This window comes from Ylistrum balloti, unplaced genomic scaffold, assembly GCF_031769215.1.
Source record: "Ylistrum balloti isolate Yb309-2 unplaced genomic scaffold, AGI_CSIRO_Ybal_v1 Utg371194, whole genome shotgun sequence".
Taxonomy (NCBI): Eukaryota; Metazoa; Mollusca; class Bivalvia; order Pectinida; family Pectinidae; genus Ylistrum; species Ylistrum balloti.
Window position 1 is genome coordinate 624,621 of NW_026782650.1, and position 15,932 is coordinate 640,552.

Below are 15,932 nucleotides of genomic sequence, written 5' to 3' on the forward strand. Positions count from 1 at the left end.
CTCATGGTTGAGTGAACATTTGTTGACCAGTACTGTGTGTATTTCATTTTATCATGCTTAGCACAAAATACTACCCATTATTTTCACAAAGATGTGCTATGTTTTAAGTAGGAGAAAAGCCGGAAACTGTGCATTCTGTGTCAGAAAGAACTAATCGTAGCCCGTAGGGTTTTTCTTTAGAAAATGTTTCATTTATATTGAATGTTATTAAATTACTTATGGTAAGTTTATCGAAATCGATATTTCCAGATACTATTAATCAGTATGGTTAATTATTGTCATGGTCATATTATCCCGTGAACTTCGGCAGGTTAATAAAATATTTTATCCACTTACATCCTATAGGTTTTTGTCGGTTACCATAATACCAAATTCATAAATAAAAATATATCAATACCCAGTTTTGACAGAAAAATTAAGAAATGGAGCAAAATTATTTTAAAAACTAAAATCGACTACAACTTCATCACCACAGAAAATCAACAAAATATGTTATTTCTGAATGTGTGACGGGTTTTCTATGAAAAGATTTTTGTGGCTATGGAATTGCTGCTATAGATAGTGCTTTCATTAGTTACTTTATTGATATCTATTTTAGATGGTAATTAGTATATACTATATTACCATAAAATGCATGGAAATTTCGTCCATCTTCAAGCATTCGCATTCGAGAAAGGCTGCTCTATACGAGTTACCTCCCTTCCTTCATAGCTACAGAATCAGGAACATTGATTTCGACGGGACTCCATCAGATCTCAATGTAACATGTAATGGGAATTTTTATCTTGTATTGAGTTCCAATGCGTTTACGTATATATCAATCATTTTATGGTAGTTTTATTGTTTAGTCAATCTATCCGGACACACCCGACTTATCTGACACACTTGGGAGACAACTGTCGTTTCATTTAAATGAAATCGTGTTGAAACCGAACTAACCATATCTTCACGAAAAATGTATTTGTTTAAATACACATAAAAGGGGAACATCTTTTGGCATTCTATCGGTTTTTTCATACTGGTCTGGGTTCATTCCCTTTGGTTGACAGAACATCACAATAATTCCAACTACGCCTGGTGTAAACATTAAAACATGGATGTTTTGAGTAGTTTCATATAATTACCTCTCATTCAGGTAATTATGTTCAGTGTAGGAAAATATATGGTCTTTCTAGTATAAGTCATGTGAAATGCAAGCTTAACTTGCTTATTGTCTAACGCAGGAAAGGAGTATTGGGGAATAGCGAATGTATTGGGTAAATTTCTGACAAATTCAATCCCCCGAAATCTAGATGGAGGCGCTCTTCATATAGTATTTACCAAACCAACAGAAATTGCACTCGTTACCATTCTCGACCTCTATCGACTGTCAAGGCTATCGCTTCAGTGGCATGGAGTGAAGCTAAGGGCAGGAACTCTGGGAGATCATAATGACTCGTTGACCGATCCAATATATTGTAATCAATACAGTTGTTCAGATACAGACGATGTAAATGGCAAATGTTTCAGTGTGCACCATCAGCAAACTTTATATTTCCGAAATCTGGATATTTGATCTTTTATTTAACTCTTAATACATTGCAATAATTTCAAACTGTCCAAGAAGTCCGTTAAATCGTCTTTACTGAACTCTAGGTCAGTTTATTCTCCATATAATTCTGCCAATTTATTTCTATTTCTTGAGCAGAAAGTATTTTTTGGTTCAAGTCCAATTTAGTTTAAAGTGAAAAAAAAAACAATTCAATTTTAACTTTAACCTGTTTAAGCAAGCTGTTCAAAATATGAATGTTTTTGATCACACAAAAAAACTGCTTATGATGAAAAGGCTTGAAACAACACTTTCCTTGTTCAGTTTTGTTTATTTTGTGGGATTAAACAAAATCGAAAATATAAATATGTTAATGTCATATGCAAAATACAACAAATTGAAGAAAACTTATTCCTACGATAAATGTATAGAAATAAAGAGAACAAAAACTGATTATCACAATTGAGTTTTAATGTCATAGAACCTTTAGTATATTAGACTAGCTGTCATCTCACACAGGAGACTGACCTAGAAGTTCTGGCAGTGTACACCAGTATCACAGTCACACCCTAGTCAGAGCAAAATGAACACTATCAAATGTAAAACAATTAACAATTGAAGGGAAAACCCTACATTTTTCCCCTTGCTTAATCACTGCTGCTAAACTCAAGTGACAAGGGAAGTAACCAGAGACCAGAATGCGAAAAAATATGCAAAATAAGCTGTATAATAGCTGGCCTTTTACGGCATCTGATTCAAGGAATGACTACAGGTGTTTTGTTTTCATAATTCACAGCTTTTTTTGGCACATACCTTTTTTATTAAAGTTACTATGCAAAATATATTATTCAACAAGGTGCATCGGATGGCTATCAACCAATCAGATGTGTGCGTTTGAAGACCAACAACCAATCAAATCTATTGCATATGATGGCCATCAATTAATTAGATGTGTGCATCTAACTCTTTCATTGATCGGATGGACGTGAGCATTGAAAGGCTGCAAGCCAACAATCGGATCTCCAGAAAGTGATCTAGTAGACCCCACATCAGGATTTCACACTGGAGGAAAGTTTATAAATATATATACAAAGGAATATGAAAATGGCAAGAACATTGAATCATTTCCACCTTATCTAGATTGTCCAATCATACTATCTCTCTGCACTAATGGTCTTATCCAGTCAGCTCATATATCTAGATTGAAGTAAATATTTTAACATCGGAGGTCAGTTTTCAGGCGTTGTATATCTGTGGTGTTGTTGCAGCAAACACATAACAGCAGCATCACACCTCACCATAACAATCTAGACAAAGGCATATTCAAAATTAAACCCATTTCCAAGGAGTTTTGGTCACACGTAACATTTTGACAGTCATTTTTGGGTCCTTTTATATTTTTACAAAATTCATTTCAATCTATAAAGCTTTCTCTGCCTTCATTACTTCCAAAATTCCATTCTTCATTTCCATGATGGCATCAAGCTCAGACAGACCCAGTCTTCTCTTGTTGGAGATATCATATACACCACCTACACTTTCTGTGTGCTCTCCATGGATTCCTGAAATTAATTACAATACACTAATTAATACTGTTTGGGATTAAATGTATGGCAATATGACTAGTCATTCCAAACATGCAGAAACCAGAATGTGACTGATGTTTTAATGTTATGTCTGATGTTTGGTCAAAAGGTGTTGCCATAGAAACCTTAAAATCTGACGTTTGGTTAAACAGTATTACCATATAAACCTGTAAATCAGATTCAGTTAAACAGTACGTACATAGAAAGCTGGCTTACATTAATGCTCAGTAGGGCTTTGTCAGTAGGGCTTTGTCAGTAGCACTGTGCAAACCCATTTCACAATTTGAAAATGATTGGAAAGTTTCATTCTATTTTAACTGTTTTCTTCTCTAATGCTTGTTCATTACACAGCCTAATCATTAATGTCAGGATCAGGCTGATGACATGTATAGACATCACATGACCAAATGGCATTTAATCTTAAATGTATTGCATTCTCGACAATATTTGTGGTAAAAAGGAAATGTTAACATTGGGTCAAAATTCTGCATACAGGAGGCCACAAGAATTTATTAGTCGGAGGGAATGAACCATCACTTTGCAGAGTTTGGTCCAAAACAGGATGGCACTCATCTTCGATACTCGGGGTTTACAATCATTTTCTCTCTCCGCACTCTTGGAACATGTCATGGCAAAGTTGAAGGCACAAGGAAAGTAAACTGATTGGTTCCAAGAGGAAAAAAGAGATCCCAGAGGGATCTTGGTGCCCACCATTGTTTGATCTTTAACTGTTCTTTGATAGTTGGATCTTTTCCATTCTTTTCTCTACTTTTCTGTTTTTGCTCTTAATAATTTTGCAGAAATAGCAATGATGATCTTTACTTGCAAAAACCAATTGGTTGCCTGGCAGCCATTCTATTTTTTTTTCTGATCAGTCCCAAAATCAAACAGACACAATTAGAGAGCAAACGGAACATACATATTAAATTTGAGACCCATTCAGTATTTCTTTAGAAATAGGGATAACAATCTTTACTCAGTAAAATCAAAGATGGCTGCCTGTTGTCCATTTTGTTTCTTCTGATCAGTCCCAAACTCAAACAAGCAAATCTAGTGATAAAGAGGAACCATTACATGAAATTTGAGAAAGACTTATGCAATCCAGAGATAGCCATAACAAACTTAATTGAAAAAATCCAATCTTTCAAAATCAAAATTCTAGATGGCTGCCTCAGCCTGTTGGTCATTTTGTTTTTCTGATCAGTACCAAAACCAAACAACCAGGGATCAAGGGAAGCATACACATGATATTTGAAAAATATCTATGCCGCAGTTCTCAAGATTTAGCGATAAACCTTCTAAGTCAAAATCCAAGATAGCAACCTGTTGGCCATTTTGTCTTTCTGATCAAACCATGATCAAATCTCAAGAAATAGTGATAACAAAAATTGCTTGGGACGGCAGAGTATGGATGTAGGGCAATTTTAAAAGCCCACCATCTGATGCTGGCGGGCTAAAAGAATGACCATCACAGATTGATACACTCCTTATGACAATTACAAAGCAGCAACACCCAACTTCGTTTGACGACATCAAAGGATCACAAGTAAACTTAATTTTTCCATGAGATGTTCCAGGGGAGCGAAAGTGACTAACATCTGGACTATGGAGGATGGATGGCAGTATGTGATGCAATACTTCATTTGACAAAGTAAGAGAGGTGGATCGAATAAAGTAGCTCTCCAAACATCCAAACCATAATCACATCAAAATAGCCAGTAAATAACACCTCACCTTGTAGACACAAGCCATTCTAAACAACTGTACAATTGGATTTATAAAAATCCTAAATCTTTATAATAGGATCGATAACAATCCTAAACCCGTGTTACTGGGTAGATAACAATCCTTAACCCGTGTGACTGGGTAGATAACAATCCTAAACCCGTGTTACTGGGTAGATAACAATCCTAAACCCGTGTGACTGGGTAGATAACAATCCTAAACCCGTGTTACTGGGTAGATAACAATCCTAAACCCGTGTGACTGGTTAGATAATCCTAAACCCGTGTGACTGGTTAGATAACAATCCTAAACCCGTGTTACTGGGTAGATAACAATCCTAAACCCGTGTGACTGGTTAGATAATCCTAAACCCGTGTGACTGGTTAGATAACAATCCTAAACCCGTGTGACTGGTTAGATAACAATCATAAACCCGTGTGACTGGTTAGATAACAATCCTAAACCCGTGTGACTGGGTAGATAACAATCCTAAACCCGTGTGACTGGGTAGATAACAATCCTAAACCCGTGTGACTGGGTAGATAACAATCCTAAACCCGTGTGACTGGTTAGATAACAATCCTAAACCTGTGTGACTGGTTAGATAACAATCCTAAACCCGTGTGACTGGGTAGATAACAATCCTAAACCCGTGTGACTGGTAGATAACAATCCTAAACCCGTGTGACTGGGTAGATAACAATCCTAAACCCGTGTGACTGGGTAGATAACAATCCTAAACCTGTGTGACTGGTTAGATAACAATCCTAAACCTGTGTGACTGGTTAGATAACAATCCTAAACCCGTGTGACTGGGTAGATAACAATCCTAAACCTGTGTGACTGGTTAGATAACAATCCTTAACCCATGTGACTGAGTAGATAACAATCCTAAACCCTTGTGACTGGGTAGATAACAATCCTAAATCCCTATGACTTGGTTGATAATACTAATACTTTTTCATCTAATATACTTTTCTCAGGGTGGATTGCGATCCGAAATCCCCATTGTACCATCTTTCAATATCTTACCTCTGGGTTGCAAGTTATATTCAGCGCAGATGTCTTCCAGTTTGCTCTTGTTTCCTTTGGTGGATGGAGCTGCAGCCAGCTTGGGAACTTTGATGTGGACGCTAGCCCTGCATGTGGTGCCAAGGTTGGTGGGACAGAAAGTCACATAGCCACACTTATCGTTGTGAGCAAATTTCAGTTTCTCACTAAGTTTGCCTAAAGCCTGAAACAAAATTGACACCATCTTAAATGAAGTTTAACAAGTAGAGTCTAAAATGAAAAGTTCTTGACGCCCAACTCTATGTTAGCAAATTCAAATTATTTAAAAAATTTAGACACCTGTTTTATAGGCTAGGAGCAGCAATATGTTTGTCAGAGATCTTGCATAGCAGCAAGGAATTCTAAAATAAATACTTGTTTAAATTGACATCACTATTTTTGTTATTGGTTGTAAGTGCTTTATGCATTTCCATTATGTTTCTATGCTATCTCCTTATTCAGTCATTTTCTGATGTCCAGTTTGGCCATAACATTACATAATAGTTATGAAAATGAGGCAGTTCATTTTGTAAACACGAACACAAGAAATGACAGCGACAGAAAGGAAACCGCAAGTAAAATCCTGTTTTTCAGCACCAGATTTTGTTATTGGTGTAGCAAATGTTATTTGACTCCAAGCCAATTCGGAAATGCAAAAAAAGTGACATGATTTGCCACCAATTGTTGCAACAGATTTAGGCAGGAAGTCATTTTAGTTTACAGGCAACAATAGGTATTGATAAAAAAATCAGCAAAAGTGTTTTACCTTTAACATGACCAACTGGAGTTGGTTTATGAAGTGAAACAAATTATTAAGAAATTCTTATGAATTTGTTGATGAAATTACATAATGTATAATATTTGATATCATCAACATTTCATGTCTTCAAGAATATCTAAAGCTTTATCACGAATTATTTGCAGCAGAACATGTCTAATTTCTATATACACAAATGTATATACTTTTACCATCAGCAGAAATTGACCAATATCATTAACCATGTTCAGAAAACTGCAGCAGGCCTTACTTTGACGAGCCTCTTGTACACAGCGCCGAGGTCACCACCCATCTGCATGGAGATGAAACGGAGATGGTCCTCCTCATTAATCCAGGTGAGGAACTTCTTGTCCTCACTGAAGTAGATACCACGACCAACTGGCCAGAAGTTGTATCCTCCAGCTTCTCTCAAGAACCTGCAATATCACAATCATAATGAAAATTTCAGGTCACATACACTCTTTCCCAGCCATCAAATTGTTACAATCATTTGATCAGTATACTGGATTGAGGTTACAAGTATATAACAAGTGCTTGTTGTACATATTTCTTTCTTTCTAGAAAGTTACAAAAATAAATTTGAAAAAGCTTCAGCAAGTATTAGAAAATAACTAAGGACAGCAAAAGAAATATATACAACAACCTTAAGTTTCAGTTACCCACGTCTACTACAATAAAATATATCAATCTTTTTTCTGTGCTCATGTGTTTTATTTACGATATCACCATTGTTGGGTGTATTATTCATACTTGTGGTAGTGTAGCACTAATTACGAGACAAAACTGAAAATTTCAGAAATATATGGAAATAGTTTAATTTACATGTAGTACATAACCAGTAAATAACTGCTCGATTATCTTAAGAGAGTAAACTGATATGAACACATGTAAAAATTCAATATAACAGAAATTATCGCTATTCACATAATAAATAACTGCTCGATTATCTTAAGAGAGTAAACTGATATGAACACATGTAAAAATTCAATATAACAGAAATTATCGCTATTCACATGTCAAGTCATTCATTCATTCATTGTCACTGTAACTTAGAGTTGATAAGACAGCTCTGTATTTTTTTAATACAGAAGGATCTGTGTTGTTGATTTGTTCGTGGTTATGTTGAATGTACCACCATAAATTCAAATGAGGGTTCAGCATGATGTTTATACAAGCATGAAGTAGTCTCAGTCAAAGGTCAATGTAACAGCCAATCAAAAGGTGTTTAGAGTTTAATCCACATATATATTTTGTTTACACTAACAGATATTGCCGTTTGTTCCTAGTTTAACAGTTACAAGGTAGTGGAGTCTGTATCATAAGGTGTTTTCATACCAAGAGAAAAACTTATTCTGACCTATCATCATTTTTGAAGAGGAAGTGATCAGCAATGAGTTGTTTCTCCTCCTCTTTGTTCATGGTCTCCAAGGAAAAGTATTTGCCTTTTAATTCACCTTCCAGAGTATTGAGAGCTTCAACAGTCATTTTCTCCATAGCCTTCCTTTGCTGTTAAACAAGAAATTTCATCTTTAACATCAGTACAAACAAGAAACAGTTTTAGAAGATTTCTTCATTCAAATTCTTATCATCATCAACATAATTTCTCTTGCAACATTCAAATTACGCCCCCTTATGACATATATATGAACAAGAGTGTGGTAATGTCATGATTTCAGCCTTGGCTATAACTTCCAAAAAGTTCATACTGAAATAAACATGTAGCCCTTATCAACAGTGATCAGTTTATTTCTTGGGGAAGCCTTGTGCTTAACAGTACCCGATTGATTTCATATTTGTTGACAATATATTGTTCCTGTAACATTGGAATCAGGGCCACCATGCTATCATTGGTTTAGTAGTTAGAGTTATTACTCTTAATACAGCACCATGCACAAGAAAACCTTCACTATTAGCCATGTTGTTTTCCTTATCAGTTTCAAAATCAAAAGGGTACAACTACCGACCTCGAGGAACCTGAATATGAAAATCCAAGATGGCCACCTGTCTCAGAGCTTCAAGAAATAACAATAACAAGAATTGTTTATAGACAGACAATGGGTGGAAGACAATCCATGGATGTATGGAGATTTGAATTGGCCCACTATCTGGTGGCGAGTCTAAATCAAATTTCTGCCTATGTGTATTTTGGAATGTGATCTTGTCAAATTACTTACATCCTTAGAGGCAGCTGGAGGGAATGGGAATCCAGTGTGACTTCTACCCACTCGTACACGTGTACTGACGATCATCTCATTGTTTGGGTCCAGATCACCCAAATCCAGATTGTCCATATCTCCAAAGCATGGTGCAGGATGCCACACCTTGTCCACCTTATGGTAATCTTTGATGACTTCATCAAGGACCAAGGCAAATGTATCGTAACCTTCAGGGTCGCAGGCATAGATACCAACACCACTGTCCAAGTTCATGCATCCTGATAAAACACAAAATTTGAAGTAATTTAAAGGAAATTCCTATCCTAAGTAATCAGGACCGAGAAATCCTAATCTCAGTACAGTGGAAGGGAATTCCTACTCTCAGTAACCAGGAGAGGGAATTCCTACTCCCAGTAACAGTGATAGGAAATTCCTACTCAGTAAAAGTGATAGGGAATCCCTACCCTCAGTGATAGGGAATTCCTACCCTACTCAACAATGATAAGGAATTCCTACTATCAGTAACAGTGATAGGGAATCCCTACCCTCAGTAACAGTGATAGAGAATTCCTACCCTCAGTAACAGTGATAGGGAATTCCTCCTCTCAGTAACAGTGATGGGGAATTCCTACTATCAGTAACAGTGATAGAGAATTCCTACCCTCAGTAACAGTGATAGGGAATTCCTCCTCTCAGTAACAGTGATAGGGAATTCCTACTATCAGTAACAGTGATAGGGAATTCCTACTATCAGTAACAGTGATAGAGAATTCCTACCCTCAGTAACAGTGATAGAGAATTCCTACTATCAGTAACAGTGATAGGGAATTCCTCCTCTCAGTAACAGTGATAGGGAATTCCTACCCTCAGTAACAGTGATAGGGAATTCCTACCCTCAGTAACAGTGATAGGGAATTCCTCCTCTCAGTAACAGTGATAGGAAATTCCTACCCTCAGTAAGAGTGATAGGGAATTCCTACCCTCAGTAATAGCGATAGGGAATTCCTACCCTCCTCAACAGTGATAGGGAGTCCCTACCTTCAATAACAGTGATAGGGAATCCCTACCTTCAGTAATAGTGATAGGGAATTCCTATCCTCCTCAACAGTGATAGGGAATTCCTACCCTCAGTAACAGTGATAGAGAATTCCTCCTCTCAGTAACAGTGATAGGAAATTCCTACCCTCAGCAAGAGAGATAGGGAATTCCTACCCTCCTCAACAGTGATAGGGAATTCCTACCCTCCTCAACAGTGATGGGGAATCCCTACCTTCAGTAACAGTGATATGGAATTCCTAACCTCAGTAACAGTGATAGGGAATTCCTACCCTCAGTAACAGTGATAGTGAATTCCTACTCTCAGTAACAGTGATAGGGAATCCCTACCCTCAACAGTGATAGGGAATTCCTACCCTCAGTAACAGTGATAGGGAATTCCTACCCTCAGTAACAGTCATAGGGAATTCCTACTATCAGTAACAGTCATAGGGAATTCCTACTATCAGTAACAGGGATAGGGAATTCCTACCCTCAGTAACTGGGATAGGGAATTCCTACCCTCAGTAACAGTGATAGGGAATTCCTACCCTCAGTAATAGGGACATGGAAATCCTGCCCTCAGTAAGTGATGGGGAATTCCTTCAGTAACTGGGATAGGAAAGCCTATCCTCTACCCTCAGCAACAGAATTTGAACTTTGAATACAATGTAAAGCTCTTGCAAAACTCTTCCATCTGTAAAATAGAATTGAGGCATTCTGTTACATGACTTTTGTCAACCTACAAAATATAGGCTATGTTAACGATACTCTTTGTGCTACAATAAATCCATACGAAAGAACCTCTTTCAGATAAGGTGCAAAAATTCATAGCTTCAAATAACCTTTTACAAAATTTCGCAGGACTTAATTTTGTATCAATTTTAAAATGATTCTTGATACTTTTCTTCATTTTTCTCTAAATACTTTTATACACAGGTAGCCAAACTGATAACCTTCCTATTTTTGAAACCTTAAGCTTTGATTCTCCTTATAAAAAGACCAGCAAACATTGGAACTCTTCGTTATATTTCATGCCATTATTTTTTAAAATAAAACAATTTTAAGTAAAACTTTTCACCTTTAGTAACCTACAGCAAATAAAAAAACTTCAGGCTCACCTCCAATAAACTGATACCTTAAACATTCATAACTGAGGTTGACTTTCCTGGATTGTTTATCGCACTTTATCCATTATATAATTTAAGAAATGATTTTTTTAATCTTATACTAGATTTGAACAACCTAGAGTGTTTAAGAAGTTAAAAAAGTTTTGTACTTTTTTGAAATTGACAAAATCTAATCTACAGTCATTTTGGAACAGTTACTAGATGATGGGTCTGTTCCACCTGTCACTCTGGATGCAAGTGCTGTCTTTCAAACAACAATTTTTAAGGACTTTTCAGCAGTTCTTTTATTTACATTTATAAAGTTATTAAATCGTTCAAACTACATCCATTATCAAATCTAAATATTTTCAAATTTACCTATATTTTTCATCAAAGCTGACATCTTGAAATTGTACATTTAATAAGATCTGTTCTTTGGAAGCTGACTTACTTCAGCAAGGCAGAAACTTATATGTATAATCATACCAACTGCAATTCCAGTAACTGAAAATAAAAATTTGCTGAAAATTTCAGGACCCAGTTTGTCATTTCCAGTTTGACGAGACTTTCAAGCATGATGTAATATAGAATATAGGCATTACTACTCATGGGGAACAAAGGGAACGCTTTTTTTTTTTTTTTTTTTGCATAATTTGAGAAATGAATAAATTTTGAAGTCCTTCAAATGAGGGATTGGGTGAAAAAATTAAAAAAAGACGATAACAGGATTTAAATATGAAAATGTCAAGGTTAGTTTTGTCGGACTCCAAGACTTGAAAGCTAGTTTAAAATATACTAATTAGCACTGGTTTCTAGAAAATTTCAGAAATTTTGTACTTTTCCCTTATATCCAAGGGATACAACTCCTGCCGACTTCAGTAATCATTTGAGGGCACAAGGAAGTTACCATTTACATGAAAAATGCCAAAATTCCAATACAAGTTCCACTAACGTGTGCGTCTCAAATGCAAACATTGCAATTTACTCGGTCTGTTATTTTCAATAATTACATGTACTATGCACATCACTTTTATGATCTAAGATTATTATACACTTTCGCTTTTTCTTTAATTTATAACTAGTTTTCCTTTGAAAACTGAAGATCCAAATCTATAAGTATGTGTATCGTAAAAGGCTGCTACAAATAGCGTGTTCTAGACCTTGCGCATTGCGAGCACCGCATTACACATTTCCAAATTTGTTAAAAACACACCGCACTCGCGCACACGCATTGCATGTCCCTCACCTGACTGGATACAATCCCCAAGGTCACCGCCGATGCTAGTTTTTTTATCCTTCAATGCTTCGTATCTTTCCAGAGTTAGATGCTTTTTCAATAAAGATTTGCAATCTGAAGCCGCTGAAAGTTTAGCCCATAATTCATCGACTGGTATTTTCTTGTATTCTGGTTCCGCAGACATTTTTGTTTTTTGTGCAAGTTGCTGCTGTTCAGAGATGAGCTGAGTAGTTTGTGTGTTTAGCTGGTCGAGGTACCTCCGATACATTGTACAGCCTCTCGCGTGCTTTTATACAACAGTCGCTCAGGAAAATGGAAGATCTCTCCTTTGATTGGTTACGCTCCTAGCAACGTAGAGAGATTAGCTCGGCGGAAGCGGGCAGTCCGCGTTTACTGGTTAGTACAGTGTGGGTTGGCGAGCGTAGCACATGAAAAGCTCGCCCTACCTGAATCGGCTCGACTATATATATACCTGGACTGAAATATACAACAAAGAAAGTTCATTGATCTCAATTGATTTCTTGATACTGGGTGAATTTACTTTACATATTAGTCAGTTCACATGTGTATACACCCATCCTGTTCATGTGTGTTCGATAGATATTGCTGGACACAGAAATGGCTAGATTAGTCCACCAAGGTAAAATGGTCGTATTTGGATTTAAGTCGATAAATTTTTATTCGACAGAGACCTGAGCATAGGCCTTTGGGAATCAAGAATCGCGAAAATCTTTAAATATGTACTATTTTAACACTATGTGAATCGTTACTAGTGTGGGCTTTGCATTGAAAAAATTCAAATGAAGCACTTTTAGCATAAAACACATCTAACTTTTAATCTCACAAAGAACTTAGATATATATTACAATATACGCATACCTTAGACCGTGAAACTAGTAAACAACGTCGCCATTTGCCCCACCTTATTGATTTGTTTTTTGTGGTTCAAGTTCACTACTCTGGTGTTTTTGCACTTCGCTTTGTAACGGTTATATTTCACCATTTCAGAGGTTATTTATTTCATCAAGAACAGAAAGGGGAACGCTCGAATATTAAAAACAATCATAGGTATGAAACAGATAAATGTTAGCATGTGATTGATAAAGACAGACACTAACTAAATTTAATATTTTAATCACTACAAAACTTACACGTGTTAATTAACATTAAATACACTCGATGAAATTGGGTCAGTTCATTCACTGACATATTACAGGTAAAATAGGTCCATTATAAGACTCCCTGTCTACCCAGTAAGTGTTTGTGATACCCCGTTCCTGTTTATTCCTTCCCTGTCTACCCAGTTAGTCTCTGTGATACCCCCTCCCTGTTTATCTCTTCCCTGTCTACCCAGTAAGTGTCTCTGATAACCCCTCCCTGTCTACCCAGTATGTGTCTGTGATATCTCCTCCCTGTTTATCCCTACCCTGTCTACCCAGTAAGTGTTTGTGATACCCCCTCCCTGTGTATCCCTTCCCTGTCTAACCAGTAAGTGTCTGTGATACCCCCTACCTGTCTACCCAGTAAGTGTCTGTGATACCCCCTCCCTGTTTATCCCCTCCCTGTCTACCCAGTAAGTGTCTGTGATACCCCCTCCCTGTTTCTCCTTTCCCTGTCTACCCAGTAAGTGTCTGTGATACCCCCTCCCTGTTTATCCCTTCCCTGTCTACCCAGTAAGTATCTGTGATACCCTCTCCCTGTTTCTCCTTTCCCTGTCAACTCAGTCAGTGTCTGTGATACCCTCTCCCTGTTTCTCCTTTCCCTGTCAACCCAGTAAGTGTCTGTGATACCCCTTCCCAGTGTATCCTTTCCCTGTCTACCCAGTAAGTGTCTGTGATAATTCCTCCCTGTGTATCCAATCCCTGTCTACCCAATAAGTGTCTGTGATAACCCCTCCCTGTCTACCCAGTAAATGTCTGTGATACCCCCTCCCTGTGTATTCCCTCCCTGTCTACCCAGTAAGTGACTGTGATACCCCCTTCCTGTCTACCCAATAAGTATCTGTGATACTCCCTCCCTGTTTATCCCTTCCCTGTCTACCCAGTAAGTATCTGTGATACCCCCTCACTGTTTATCCCCTCCCTGTCTACCCAGTATGTGTCTGTGATACCTCCTCCCTGTTTCTCCCTTCCCTGTCTACCCAGTAAGTATCTGTGATACCCCCTCACTGTTTATCCCCTCCCTGTCTACCCAGTAAGTGTCTGTGATACCCCCACCCTGTTTATCCCTTCCTTGTCTACCCAGTAAGTGTCTGTGATACCCCCTCCCTGTCTACCCAGTAAGTGTCTGTGGTACTCCCTCTCTGTTTATCCCTTCCCTGTCTACCCAGTAAGTGACTGTGATACCCCCTACCTGTGTATTCCATTCCTGTCTACCCAGAAAGTGTCTGTGATACCCTTTCCCTGTGTATTCCCTCCCTGTCTACCCAGTAAGTATCTGTGATACTCCCTCCCTGTTTATCCCTTCCTTGTCTACCCAGTAAGTGTCTGTGATACCCCTCCCTGTTTATCCCATCCCTGTCTACCCAGTAAGTATCTGTGATACCCCTCCCTGTTTATCCCATCCCTGTCTACCCAGTAAGTGTCTGTGATACTCCCTCCCTGTGTCCACTCCCTGTCTACCCAGTAAGTGTCTGTGATACCCCCTCCCTGTTTATCCCTTCCCTGTCTACCCAGTAAGTGTCTGTGATACCCCCTCCCTGTCTACCCAGTAAGTGTCTGTGGTACTCCCTCTCTGTTTATCCCTTCCCTGTCTACCCAGTAAGTGACTGTGATACCCCCTCTACCCCTGTGTATCCCTCCATTCCTGTCTACCCAGTAAGTGACTGTGATACCCCCTCCCTGTGTATTCCATTCCTGTCTACCCAGTAAGTATCTGTGATACTCCCTCCCTGTTTATCCCTTCCTTGTCTTCACAGTAAGTGTCTGTGATACTCCCTCCCTGTGTATTCCCTCCCTGTCTACCCAGTAAGTATCTGTGATACTCCCTCCCTGTGTATCCACTCCTTGTCTACCCAGTGTGTATCTCTGATACCAACTCCCTGTTTATCCCCTCACTGTCTACCCAGTAAGTGTCTTTGATACTACCTCCCTGTTTATCCCCTCCTTGTCTACCCAGTAATTGTCTGTGATAACCCCTCCCTGTCTACCCAGTAAGTGTCTGTGGTACTCCCTCTCTGTTTATCCCTTCCCTGTCTACCCAGTAAGTGTCTGTGATACCCCCTCCCTGTTTATCCCTTCCCTGTCTACCCAGTAAGTGTCTGTGATACCCCCTCCCTGTTTATCCCTTCCCTGTCTACCCAGTAAGTGTCTGTGATACCCCCTCCCTGTCTACCCAGTAAGTGTCTGTGGTACTCCCTCTCTGTTTATCCCTTCCCTGTCTACCCAGTAAGTGACTGTGATACCCCCTCCCTGTGTATTCCATTCCTGTCTACCCAGTAAGTGTCTGTGATACCCTTTCCCTGTGTATTCCCTCCCTGTTTACCCAGTAAGTATCTGTGATACTCCCTCCCTGTTTATCCCTTCCTTGTCTACCCAGTAAGTGTCTGTGATACCCCTCCCTGTGTATTCCCTCCCTGTTTACCCAGTAAGTATCTGTGATACTCCCTCCCTGTTTATCCCTTCCTTGTCTACCCAGTAAGTGTCTGTGATACCCCTCCCTGTTTACCCCATCCCTGTCTACCCAGTAAGTATCTGTGATACCCCTCCCTGTTTATCCCATCCCTGTCT

The 15,932-nt window shown here is 38.4% G+C and overlaps 1 protein-coding gene across 1 annotated transcript; it reads right to left on the reverse strand.

Annotated features, from left to right (window-relative positions):
* Positions 1-1,981: 1,981 nt before the first annotated feature.
* LOC132561323 (arginine kinase Oct f 2-like) lies at positions 1,982-12,487 on the reverse strand. The gene is made up of 6 exons (XM_060226046.1): positions 12,214-12,487; positions 8,842-9,101; positions 8,025-8,173; positions 6,918-7,083; positions 5,872-6,073; positions 1,982-3,090 (listed from the first exon to the last, which is right to left on the reverse strand). Exons 1-6 carry the CDS (start codon positions 12,470-12,472, stop codon positions 2,948-2,950), a joined length of 1,179 nt encoding a protein of 392 aa, XP_060082029.1. The 5' UTR covers positions 12,473-12,487; the 3' UTR covers positions 1,982-2,947.
* Positions 12,488-15,932: the final 3,445 nt, after the last annotated feature.